At 41.1% G+C, this 14216-nt stretch overlaps 1 protein-coding gene across 2 annotated transcripts in view; it reads right to left on the reverse strand.

The window, feature by feature from the left end:
• The window catches only part of SYT10 (synaptotagmin 10), a 103472-nt gene that overhangs the window by 53688 nt on the left and 35568 nt on the right, over nucleotides 1-14216 (reverse strand). For both annotated transcript variants that reach the window (XM_063446700.1, XM_063446698.1), the window contains exon 3: nucleotides 5098-5659. In XM_063446700.1, the coding sequence (XP_063302770.1) occupies nucleotides 5098-5659 (562 nt within the window). The remainder of the gene's footprint in view (nucleotides 1-5097; nucleotides 5660-14216) is intronic.

The following is a 14216-nucleotide window of genomic DNA, read 5'->3' on the forward strand; positions in this document are numbered from 1 at the left end:
TCATCTTGTTCTCAGAGTGGATCAATCAATTGAGGGGGTATGCTTGTTCATAAGGGGACTGTGAAAATCTGTTGAGCAAGGTGTTTTGGAATCTGCTATTTATTTTAAAAGCTTCATTAAAAATATATATTATTTGCCTGATGGTAGCTCAGCAACGAGTTGGGAATAAGTTGGTACAAGTTTACTGGTATGGGTATAGTCGTAATACCAAGTCTACCATTTTTTCAAGTCACAGCAGTTGAATATGACCAATCAGAGCAGTGCGGGTTAAATGCTACAGGGCGACTTCCAATTTCAGATCACTGTGCTCCCTTCAGACTCCTTGTCTACTTCAGACATGTTTAACCATGCCAGAACCCTCCGCCAGTTCTAGACTCTGACCAGATAAGACCTCGCAATTGCTATTGACCCCTCTTTACACTTCGAAACCCACTTTTATTTTCCATTGTCAGACATGTCTGATCATTTTGGATAATTTTCGATCCATCTGTACACCTAAGGTCCCCCTGGTCCTGGATTTATACCAATATATCCCCATGACTGCAACAGTAGAAGCAATCTTGTATTTATGTCTATGAAATGTATATTCCATTATACACCTAAAAAAAAAAAAAAACTGATGAGTTTCATGATGGGAAATGGGATGTAATAGAGAGACGGGAGCAGCATTTCCAGTCTGTCTGCAAAGAACACCTTTGTAAAGCCCCCATTACATTTCCTCTTGCTCCAAAGCAAAACAAAAATGAAGTCAGTGTATCCACTGGGTTATGAGGCAATGGTTTCAACTGCAAGATAAATGTTAAATTGGAGAAATATATCTCCAAATAAATAAGTTGTTCTTCTTGTCAATAAAGCCACCTATTTCCAAATACACACAGTTTAGCACCAATTTTCAAGTGACAAGGAAATATAAATCACAGCTCATTTTTATTACGATTCAGTTACATTTGTGTGTAAAGAGGAATTGCTGTTACTGTATTGTGAGAACAAGGTTAGTTACAGAATAAATTCCAAGACTATTCTCTTTTGTTTGAAAACATTTAATTGCAAAAAGGTTACAAAACAAATGTACCATCTGCCTTATTTGTATAAAGTTATCACACATCATGATCACTAGATGTTCCAGGATAAAACAAAACGCAGCTGCAAGGGGTACAGGCAAACAAAAATAAAATAATAAAAAGAGTGCACAGGGTTATTCTAATTTGACTCCTATGATAAAATCATGATCTTTTAGGAGAGGGAAGCAACACATTTAAAATGCTTAATGTGGAACAATCAGCTGGAATAATTCACTAGTTACCATGGTGATTGCCCCACATTACATAAAAGTGTAAAATACTAAATAGTATAACATGACAGCTCCTATGATTATACTGCATTTTTAGGGGGCACTTTGCGATACAATTCATTACAAATAAATGTAACCACATAGATGGACTTACAGACACAGCACAAAGTAGTAAATGTACACAAGACAAAACATGACAAATTTATTTCAGAAGGAACAGATAGAAGATCACAAATGACAGGAATATGAACTGTAGCCCATTACTGTATATATATATATATAAAAAAGAAATCTATAGATTATGCATTACTGAATTACACGGTGCATAAACTACAATGACAATGTAAAGGAATAAATAATACTGGAGGATTAACACATCCTTCGGAGGCAAGGTGTATTCACTGGTTTAATAGTATTTAAAATGGTAAATCTGTAAAGTTTCTTGATATTTGGCTTATATTTTTTGCAAGATCGGTCTGGGCATCATGCTAAGTCAAAGAATAAGCCACAAGGACACTAATATAGGGGAAAGCAGCACTAAAATTAAAGGGAACACTTCATTTGGTGGGCCCTTTCAAAATGTAATCAGAATGTTTACTTCAAAATAACAAATTGCAAGCTATTTAGATCAGAACGTGACATGGTGGGTGGTTGAGAGGTTGACACTGATGTGAATAAGTTGGAGGCTGGGAGAAGAGACGGCACTTTGGAGAAAAATACTATAGAGGTCGATCTTGTTCCCTGCAATGCCAATCAATTCTTCCAGCCCTCCAATTTATTCCCAACAGTGTCCCCAGTGCCTCTACCTGGTGATCTAGATTGTTTCCCACCCAACAAATTCCCCCCAGTGCCTCCCACCCACAATGTTTTATTTCTCATGGTACCCTACATGTTCTGCACAGTGTACGTGATACTAGGGTAAATATGACACGATATGGAGTATGAGATCACAGTGTAAATATGACACGATATGGAGTATGACATCACAGGGTAAATATGACACGATATGGAGTATGAGAGCACAGGGTAAATATGACACAATATGGAGTATGAGATCACAGGGTAAATATGACACAATATGGAGTATGAGATCACAGGGTAAATATGACACGATATGGAGTATGAGAGCACAGTGTAAATATGACACGATATGGAGTATGAGATCACAGGGTAAATATGACACGATATGGAGTATGAGATCGGGGTAAATATGACACGATACGGATTATGAGATCACAGGGTAAATATGACACAATATGGAGTATGAGATCACAGGGTAAATATGACATGAAATGGAGTAAGAGATCATGGGGAAAATATGACGTGTATGGGATCATGGGGCGAGATATAAATTGGTATTACATATGAGATTACGGGTAAAATGACATGGCGTATCAAGATACAAAATAGAAGGACACAGCGTAGGATGAAATGGCACACAGCATCACGGCTACTGTGATGTCATAGGTTATGGGTGTATCACAAAACTCTCTAGCAGTAAAAGTAACAGCACAACTCTTTTTTAGAGTCCTTTGATACAGTATTGTGTAGTAACGTACTGTGTGTGAGTTTTATTGCCGAAGAACACTTTTTTACACATATACAATCCACATTTCAGTACAGAGTTTCACAGCAACAAAACACAAGTAATGTGCATTGAGTGGGTTTTTAATGGTTTGCTGCACTGTGCAGTGCCGTTCCCAAGATCAAACAATGCTGCCCATCCTTAAACAGAAGAAAAAAACAAAACAAGATTTAAGACATCAAAATGCTGCTTCTAATAATAGGCCAAATAGCTCCATTCATGATTTTTATGAATGAAGCCAATTGCAGTCAAGTCAGCCATACAATGTTTAGTAAAAAGGTATAAAGTGAGTGACAAACTACGTCACAGATAATTTCAAGAAAAAATATTAATGAAACTGTTACTGTAAAAAATAAAAATTAAGCTCAATTCAGATTTTTATAAATTAAATTGACACTAGGCACCATAACCACTGCCTATAGTACCTTGAGTCCTGGGGCCATGCCACGATTCAGTGCTAAACGGTTTCCTGTCTATTTAAGGTGTTTCTTTCCAGGTTTGCTTTTAACCCCATTATTTTTTACCCCTCTATTTCTTGTTGTTTTTATAAAATTCACCTTATTTTTTTTGTTTTGCGAAGTGTGATTTCTGGCAATGGGCAGAACTTAAGCAGAGTTCCATTTTAGATGCTACCCTGATTTATCCAAAATCAGTCAATAGCATCCCACAGATGGCAAACTGCGGCATCATGGACAGAGGAGAACAACTTTGCTGTGCCAAGAAATGGAGATTCAGTCCAACAAAGAAAAGAAAAAATCTAAATAAAGCCAGTGACCTGCAAGTTTTACTTTTTAAACTGTGGCAATGCCACAGACATCCATGGAGGCTCTTTCAGTATCAAATCAATCAAAAACAGCAGCAGGGAAATGTAAGCACTCCAACCACTCACTCATTGCAATGAAGTGGTTACAGAGCCCTCAAGTCCTTAAACGGTCACTCTCATACAGCTCTGTTAAAAGCACTGGGATTGGCTGGAGGTTTTTCAGCCACTTCCTGGTTTGATTATCAGTCAGTCAGTTTACAGGTACAATATATTGAATATTCACCAAACATTTCTGATGTCCAAGCAGAAGCTCAATAGGAACTTCAGGATCTGATATGAGAAGTGCACCAATTATTCAAATATGTCAAGTAACTGATTAGTTTAGAGTTAAAAGACCACGAAAACTCAATAACGTAGTCATTGTAGTCATACAGTACAAAGCTGTATTCCTGGCACGTATGATCCCTCTGCCTCCCCCATTCCTCGCACCCCCTCCTACCTGGTAAATAAAGGGTTAAAAACCCTTTATTTACTTACCTTATCCCAGTGTCGATGTTCCTTGGTGCTGGGTCAAATCTCCGCCCCCTCCGTCCCACAACGAGAGGTGCTAATGCGCATGCACGGCAAGTGCAGTGCGTGCAATAGACCTATGCATAAGAAAGCATTAAATCAATGCTTTCCTATGGGGAAAAAAATCTGGCACTGGAGGTCCAGCGTCAGATAATGGACCAAAAGTCTGTTACGATTCCAGAAGCCCTCTAGTGACAGCCACTGAGGGCAGACTTCAAGCTGCAATGTAAACATTCGGTCACGTGGTGCTTTTCTATGAGGGGCATCAGAGGCGCTCCTGGCACTTGCCAAGTTTCTCCAACACTCCTCTATGAAAAGCATTTGACTGGCCATAGGTGGAGGAAGCCATGCCTCTTCGGTGACATAGCAGAAGCAGCAGCACCAAGGGAGCCTTGGCACTGGAATGACGGAGTAAAACGCTTTCTTTTATGAAAAACGAGGGGACACACTATTCTACATAGGGACAGGGCCACTATAGCATTAGAATGCCTTTGGGCAAGTAGGCAGAGGCAATTTATAGAGAGTTGCAAATAGTCATCATGCAGTGAATATTCAATACTTGGAACACAAACAAAATCAAACACACTAAAAAGGGAGTTCAATATGCTCAAATATTCAAAAGTAAATTATTCAACTTCTAAAATACTCTAAAATTAATATGAAGGTTTTTATCCTCTCATTAGATCAAAAACAATACAACCAATAATGTCACATCGTCAAATTGTAATTTGATCACCTGGTCCCCTGTAGTACAAGCAGACTATATTTACTGCGGAGCAAATTTAGATCTCTGCCACCCACGTGACTCCCCAGCCCACTGCCATCTGCTTTACGGAAGAAAATACAGATACAGTTGGAATGTCAAGACTTGGGGGACAATATACTTACTGATGTGGCACAGTGGATGTCCTTCCACACTGTGGCTTCTCTGGAGAGGTCTGAGACTTCAAACAAGTTATCAACAATCACTTCCCCAATCATGTCATGTCTAGAGAATCGGTCAAAATCGTACACACTGAAATGCAGTTTCCTACTGCTGAGCTGATCATAGGCAACAGGGAACTGAAAGGTTTCCTCAAACACAGGGTTTAGTGTCTTCCTGTGCACGCGAGTCTGAAATTTCTTTTTCCTGTCAGGCAGGAGATAGATTTTCACATAGGGATCGGAGGTCCCACATAAGTCCTTAGCTGGTAGGTCAAACGCTTTTAGGATTTTGACCACTAGAAGTTCATTTTCATAGTCATAAAGGAGTGTAAAGTTTAGCTTTCCGCAGATCTTTACATCTTTTTTGTTGTCATCAGAGTCAACCGATTTCTGCTTATAGAGTTCAGGTTTTATACGTCCAATGCTCGTGGTTGTCTCCCGGCGCTGTAATGGTTCCACTCCCATGCTAAAATCCACACTGGAGACTTGCATTTGCCGGGGTAAATGCCTTCTGAATGAATTGTGCCTGAATCACAAAGGTAAATATTACAGTAACAACATTTCATAATGAGAGAAAACATACTGTACTGTCAAAGTTTCAAAATTGTTTATGTTATTGAATTTTGGAACACTCACATTCTATTTTTTTTTATTCACAGATTGTTTTTTGCTTTGCAAACCTACTTTTTCTTGTCTAGACTGGGATTTGTATTAATACAGTTTTCTTGATCACCCTAGGACAAGCATGTCAAGCTCGTGGGCCGCATGCGGCCCACAATGGGCATCTCTGCGGCCCGGCGAACCGCAAGTACATGTTTAGTGTTAAAGCAGAGTAGGCACCTGCTCTCCCCACATTGCGGGTGCCTACTCTGCTAAAATTTACCCAGCCGGGACTCTGAGAGGTCGCTAGAGGAGCTCATTCTTCCTGCTCCTTACTGCTCCCTCGCGCACGCCGTCTGTAGTGATGCCGGGTGCTGGAATATGACGTCATATTCAGGCACCTGGCATCACTAAATTGCATGCCTGAGGGAGCAGCAGGAAGGAGATATCCAGATAGAAGATCCCCACTGGACCCCAGAGATAAATACAATGATGTGAGTGTGTCTGCCAGTGAGAGTGTGTGTGTCGGTCAGTGCTGCGATGAACGTGGCTGGAAAAGTGGAGCACCTGGAGGTGCATGGAGGCAAGCAATGCCATGTCACGTTCCAACGTAATGTCGACGTGCTCCACCTTCACAGGGTTTCAAGAAGTAGCGGGAGGATCCGCTTTGGCACAGGGTGTGGACGGCGCAGTTTGGGGTATACCAGAGGCCGCACTCTGGAGTCGCATTTTGGCAGCAGCCATGTGAGTGGAGTCTGCTTCAAAGAAACAAGATGCTATCCCAGCACAAAACAAAAAGAAACAACGAGAGCACTCAATGGATTTGAAGAAAAAAAAAAAAAAGTGTATTCACATTCCATGAATTGATCAACGTTTCGGCCGACAAACCGGCTTTTATCAGTCTTGATAAAGGCCGGTTTGTCGGCCGAAACGTTGATCAATTCATGCGAATACACTTTTTCTTCATCAAATCCATGGAGTGGATTGTTTCTTTGTTATAGGTTTTGCGCTGGGTACCTTGTTTCTTTGGATAAAATGTTGGCACATGAGGGACTAACCAAACCAGGAAGTAACTGGACCAGTTGTCTGACTGACAGCCGGGGGGGTGTAACAATGTGAATTTATAAAAGTTGTAATTTCTATTGAAGTCTGCACTTTTGACACACTCTTCACACATAGTATTTCAGCAAGCTAAAGTGCTTTAGGGGTCTCCATTATCCCTTTAAATATTGGGGTAAAGGTTATATATATTAAAGATTCCGGGAAGTGACAGCATACTTTAAAATTAATTTTATTACATCCATCTTAATTGCTTTGCTATTTCATGATTTTTTTTCTCCCTTTTAATGTATTTCATTCATAATGCACGTGTAATGCTGCTAACGGGAGTTACATTAATGGCTTAATCTAATCAATAAAAAAAAATAAGTTAATTGCATTAGACGTGTCTTCTGGTAACATTAACTATGCTGTAGTTATAATTTACATTTCAAGCACGTATACAGTAATTTCCCAGTAACGGATGGCACGCTTTAATATAGACAGCTGTTTCCATTACAAGAGGAATATGAGAATTAAACCTCATTAAATAGGATTTACAGTCATGTGGAAATCCTCTCATTCGTCTGCTATTGACAGTTCCTATTTTTTTCACCTTAGTAAAAGCTGTTAAAGTATTTTCTGGGGTGAGTTGTGCACTAGAGGTAAGAATGTTAAAAAATAAGTTAATTAATCTCTGGGTGAGCGGTGCCGCCATCTTCCCAAGGTGCATTGCAGACACATACGTATACTGGCCATTGTCTTCCCATGTTTACCCACACACAAACAGCCAGAGATGGATAAATAATAATTTGGAAACTGCACAGGATGCCAAATTGTGTCAGAATAGCCTTGGAAACAAAAATATAATAAAAGTGGAGATAGATCTTAATCTATATAAACAACCAACACAAACCTTTAAAGATACCTAGCAGAGTGTTGTGTCCCAAGTGTCCATTGTAAACCGTAAAACCATTCCAGAATGGTTTGACTTCTTCCTGGGGTCTAAACGAAACCATGCATTGATTATTGATCTTAACTGCACCTAAATAGCTTTATATTTCGCTAATAAAATACAAACCTACTAGTTATAGTTTTTCTCTTTCGAATTTATTTTATTGTAGAGCTGATTGGGAACAGCAGCACCGATCCATGATGACAGCAATACAAGGAATATTTTTTTAAATATCACACTGTATTTTCCTCCTCTTTTTGTTAATTGCTCTTGTGGATTTTGCACTATTTACTGTTGTTTTGTACACGGTATCAAAGTCTGTATTACATTAGGAGGTGCACACATGTTGATCAGCTGTAATCCCACATAAGCATAATTGTAGAATCTTCTAGATCGTCAGCATGGAACATTGCTCAGATATCCTTTTACTTTTGGTCATAGTGTATGCTCACGTCATATTGCGAGATGTGAGGAAGTGTTTTACACAGCCTCAAGGCACTCAGTGGGTTATAACTGGTCAGACTCTATATCAGATATCTGACACATGAAATATAGGTTTAGAAAGCAATTTTTATATTTTTATAAAAGTGTATGACATTGTTCATTCTAATTAATGTTGCTCTTTTGTCTGCTCAATTACCATAAAGAAATTGCCTGAATCTTTCAGAAATGAGCTTAACTTTTTCGCACATTGTCTGAATCTTTAGCGATTTCCATGTAATTAGTTTAACAAACATTTCACGGCTGTCAGGACTATTATGTTAAAAATCCCCATCTCATTTATTCTGTTTCCCAAACGCTCAGTTTCAATAACAATTAAACGCACACATTAAAGGAACAGCATGACACCCTACACAGAACAGGCACATCCATGACCTTAAGGTTATTTTATAGCGTTTTACCATTTACCAGCTCTAGGACGTAGCCCCCTAATTGGTCCGTTGGACTATCATATCATCAATGGGGAGAGAACTCCTGCAGATTTTACTGACTTGATCTACCTATTGGCTCTATAAAAGGGACACCCCCACACACCTAAAGCATATTTAGATTGCTGAAGTGCTTTATGTGTAAACAGGGTGTCCTATTTTTGTTCCATTAAACAAAAAGGGCAGATTTCAGTAAACAAATTTTACTTTTATAAATTAACCTTGTTAAGACAATCAGTGGGACACTGAGTGACTGGTAGGGGGAGTGCTGTGTTCTTCCTTCCTGCCGGTCACTAGATTTTTGCGCCCCTAGAGTCAGTGCGCTTCAAGGCAGCCACCTGATGGACGTGCCGGGCCACCGCCTCCACTGCCTCCGCTCACATTATCGGCAAAAATCGGTATCATTAGTGGCAGATACCGATATTTGCCAAAATTCTGAATATCGGCCGAAACAATTATCGGTCTATCCCTACTCAAGAAGCAGCAATTACCCAGAACACCTGCCTTGCACAGACTTCTCAGTGAGCTGCATTGGGAAGTCTGTGATTGGACAGACACAGAAAGTCTGGGAGAGCTTGCAAAGGCTGCAGACAGAAGATATGCAGCTTTTGCAAGCTGGTTTTAGATATACCCACAATTTTTTTAAAAAATGCAAAATTAAATGTATGTTTTCATTAAGGGGATTTATCTACTTAGTGAGTTCTATTTTTGTTTGTTTTCAGGCTGTGGAGTGTCTTATTAAGAGATTCTCGGTGAACTCTGCTACAATAACTAAAATCACAGGACGGCATTATTTGGCATGGCTGTCCCTTTAATATATTTCTGTTTTAGATATTCAGACGTATTATAGCATTGCTAGAAAGGATCCCAGTGTTACCAGAAAGTGTTGCTCATCCCTCTGTAGCTGTGATGGATGAAATTGTTGGTAAGAGCTTTTAACCCCTTAAGGACCAAACTTCTGGAATAAAAGGGAATCATGACGTGTCACACACGTCATGTGTCCTTAAGGGGTTAAACATGTGATATTCATTGCAACTGGTGTCAATGTGATGGTGGTCCATATGACCACTGCCTAACTAATCACTGGCGATCTACATAAAACTGACCTCTTCAATGAACTAGGTGACATCTGCTTTGTTTGCCGGTGGGCACTGAGACTGCTGCAGTGCCCAACAAGCAGCATACAGTCATTACACTGATCAATAAAAAAAATAAAATAAAAATAATTTCAAATGTCAGTGTCACATTAGCAAAGCCCTGCAAAGACAGATTTGATGCACCATTAAAGGCAGTTTAGATAGCATTGGCTTGGGGAAAAGCTTCTAAAATTATACTGCCTGGGAGAAGCATGGGAAAACTACAGTCCACATCAAATTGAAGGCAATTGGTCTTTCAGCCAAATTTACGAATACAAAGTAAAAAACAAAAAAACAAAAACAAAGACCAAACAGCCAGTGTAGCGTATAGCGGCTTTCTATCCGAGCTATTCCAAATAACGCACGGCACGCGTCGGGGATGTCACCTGTCGCCCCTTCTGTATGTTTTGGAGCCACTGGCCATACAATTAAAGATGATAGCTGAAATTACCGGCATCAAAATTGGAGATAGTTAACATAAACTACTATTTGCGGACGACATACTCTTGACACTTGCAAAACCCTTGACCTCCATCTCGGCCCCAACGACGATATTACAGGACTACAGTAAATTCTCATACTACAAACTGAACACGACCAAGACCCAGGCTTTACCTATACACATAGAACATGATGCGATACAACTCCTAAAACAAACTTACCACTACGTCTGGAGGGAGGACTACATTGTATACCTAGGGGTGAAGATCACCAAATACCCTCAGGACCTCTTTACGGCCAATTACGGCACACTTGCATCCACAATCCGATCAGACTTAGAAAATTGGAAAGATAAACATAATGTGGATAGGTCGCATCGTGGCATTTAAGGTTATTCTTCTTCCACAGCTACAGTTCATGTTTAGATCACTACCAATGGCTTTGCCATCCCCCTATCTACCCTCAATTCAGAAACAGGTGAACTGGTTTGTGTACGGGAGATGTGAAGCGAGGATTCCCAAGCGTACGGCGATGAGAAAGTTGATGGGGACTCCACACTTATTACTATACTACAGCGCCTCCTTGCTTACTCAGGCAATTACAACCACGGACCCAAAGACATCTCCGCAATGGGCGGAGATTGAATCACACTGGGCACCACCCGGGGGTATTCCCTCCTTACTGTGGATACTGAAGCCCATCAGACCACTCGTGACAGGCATTCTACCTACTACTGCACTTGGGTCAAGTATAGAATTAAAATAACCACCTGGGGCCCAATATCATTGGCTACACCCTTAGTGTGTTTCAAACACATGATACCCACGTTTGACAGCAGGGAATGGGAGGATAGGGGACTGACGCACTTAATCCACCTGTGGGAGGGATCTAGCCTAAAATCGCTTACAGAGATACTTACACCCATCCAGTTCCGGTTTTACCTTCAATTGAGATCCACTCTCCTGGGGCACAGCCAGACAGACACGCAACATCTATTGAATCTCAGTCCTCTGATCCATCGATAATAGAGAAAATGTGTGTCGGCCTAGTACCCAAAAAGAAAGGCATTTCGGTATATTACGACGCTCTATTGTACAATACAAAATCCCCTTTACCTAGATACACTAAGGAATGGGAAAAAGACCTAGGACACAATATCCCAAGGAACAGTGGTGCAAGGCTTTTTTCATTCACAAAAAATATACCCGGTGCATGTCACACTTAGAATTTATGAGGAAAATTGCAACACGGTGGTATCTGTTACCGACTAGATTAGTACATATGTTCCAACACACCTCGGACAAAATGTTGGAGATGTGGCCTAGAGAAAGGGTCGATAATCTGCAGAGGTGGGAGTGCTCGAAAATACGCCATTTCTTAAAGTTGATAGGGGATGTGGTGACGACAGTAACTGGTCGGATGGTGCAGCCGTCGGCTGAATGTTTCCGGCTATTTATGCTGCTGGACACTAACGAAACCCCAGAGTAGCAAACAGAAAGTGGGAAAAACATCCAATAGGCGTATAAAGAATACAAATACAACCTGGAAAAATGAATCCAAGGCAGATTTATTCTATGCAAGAATTATAACGAATCTAGAGTAATAAAGATACATATCATAGCGTAACACAATTTTAAATAAATATGTAAATGTGGTGCTAGTAGCAAACTCACAAACGTAAGTGGAAATCAGGCTTGTCAGCTCCCTGTGGTTAAATAAAGTCTGGGATTGATAGTAGAGCCTGATGATATGAATATCTTCAAAGGAATAAAGGAAGAGAACCATACATGGTGAAGTATGTATAAAAAGTTCAAAACGATTTATTTGATTGCACTTACAGACAGGTAGATATTAACAGGCATAGCTCCACTCCAGGTGGAATAAAAACGCAGTATGGTGGGTCTGGAAATCCAACTCTGGCCGCAGGAATATGAAAAATAAACAAGAAATATACACAATAAAACAAATAAATAAAACAAAGCAAAGTCAGTAAATCCGACGCATTTAATCTGAGGAGTAGAAAGGACTTCTTCAGGGATGTATGGTAATTCTTCTAATTAAAGAGCTTCTTATACCCGTTGTTCTTAATTCATTTCACTGGTGGCGTGCGTTCCATCGTTGGAACGCAGTGACGTACTTCCTGTAGCGTCTTGGTGAATGGTTGACGCATGCGTTGTAAGGAGTAGAGTTCCAAACACTAATCCGTGATTACAGTAAAGTGTGCAGTGACGCGCGCAGATGGTATCTATACAAAAGAGAGTGAATACACAATACAGGCGAACTGTCGCCGTAAGTGTATACAAAATATAAATACAGAAAACGATAAATACAGAATTCCACATAAATGTGAAATAGCAATGACAAAAAAGGGATAGCATGTTAAGAGGGTACCCAAGTCATGTGAATAAAAAAACCAAAGGGAAATTGTGTATATATATATATATATATATATATATATATATATATATATATATATACACACAATTTCCCTTTGGTTTTATACACACACACATATATATACACATATATACACACACACACACACATATAAAAATATAAAAAAGGGGGCGGGGCCTGGCAGCAATGCTGACCGGTCGCATGCTGCAGAGGCTCCTGCTGAGCTTGGCCTTATCAGCAAAACTTATAATCTCACTACGACTAATTAAGCTGTAACGGATACCCAAGGGTACAAGAAGCTGTTGGTGACACTGCGGACTCCGAGATCGGGAGTTTTGGGGGCCCTACAGGTGGTACAAGACTTTGGAGAATGCGGCCTACATGGGAGAGGAGCGGGGCAGGCGGCCGCTGCCCTGCTCGTACGCCTGACAATCACCCAGCGACTGTGTGATGCCCCTCACAGGCCCCAGTTCCCCCCCCCTGTGGGCCGGCGGGGGTTATCCCGGCCTCCACTGGAAGAAGCCGACACCGAGTAGGCCTCATTGCGGGGCCGCGCAGCTAACAGACCTAAGCACCCGACCAACAAGATGGCGGCTGACCGCGCTACCGGCGCTCACGTGGCGTACTGTAACACACAGACCCAACTTTCAAACCCTGGACTATCGCTGTAACTCACCCTGCCAAGCAGCAGATCTGCCTTGGCTGACCGGCCCTTGTCCATGGCACCTAAGCCCGGTCCAAACAACCGCCCACCGGGACCTGGAGCACCCTGATGACCATCCCTGCACCATTGCCTGACTACACCTACCGACCATCCCTGGCAGTGGAGCCGGAGACACAGGCGATGTGCGCTCATGTGCGCTCAGAGACTGGCAACCTCTTAACTTTCCACAGGGCGTGCAGGTCGGACACTCAGAGTAACAGGAATGAGGTAGCAAGATCCGGCGGGACTGTCAGCTTGCTATCCGCGACACAGCCGGGAGGTCTGCGCGGCCTGCCTTGAGAGACTCCAGTGGCACATCCATCTACAGTTAATCGAAATGCAATGTTTCCTTCTATACTGGTTTTGCTTTCTTTATTTTTCCCTCTCTCTTTTGTTCTTCAGTGCATACTCCACATCCTCCACTGTGGTGCTAGGCAGCAAATAATGGCACATATTACTAGGAGGCACCTGGCTCCATAGGGGAGGCTTACTTCCCATAACAGGAGCAGCATTGGTGACAAAGCACCCCCAAGCATATCTTGCATAATCTTGCATAATGTACCTGATAATCAGTAATGATCTCTAGCAGCACGATATTATGTGAATTAAACCTTATAAGTCTGAATACCCTGTAATATCAGAGCGTGTGTCTTGGACACAGCCCAACTTAAGCTACCCAAGTTGAAAAACCCTTCTAGTCTAAAACTATGTGTATGCCCATACATACCCTTATACTCCTAAGAAATACTGCATGTCTTAACGCTCTAAGCCTGTAACTATCCAGCTTGTATTTAGCTTGTTTTATAAATCCAAAAACTGTGCGATACTCAGAATGTCATGTAACTGCTATCTATTAATTGCTTCCAAACCTGTAAATGCTATTG

Source organism: Pelobates fuscus, chromosome 3 (assembly GCF_036172605.1).
Source record: "Pelobates fuscus isolate aPelFus1 chromosome 3, aPelFus1.pri, whole genome shotgun sequence".
NCBI classification, from domain to species: domain Eukaryota; kingdom Metazoa; phylum Chordata; class Amphibia; order Anura; family Pelobatidae; genus Pelobates; species Pelobates fuscus.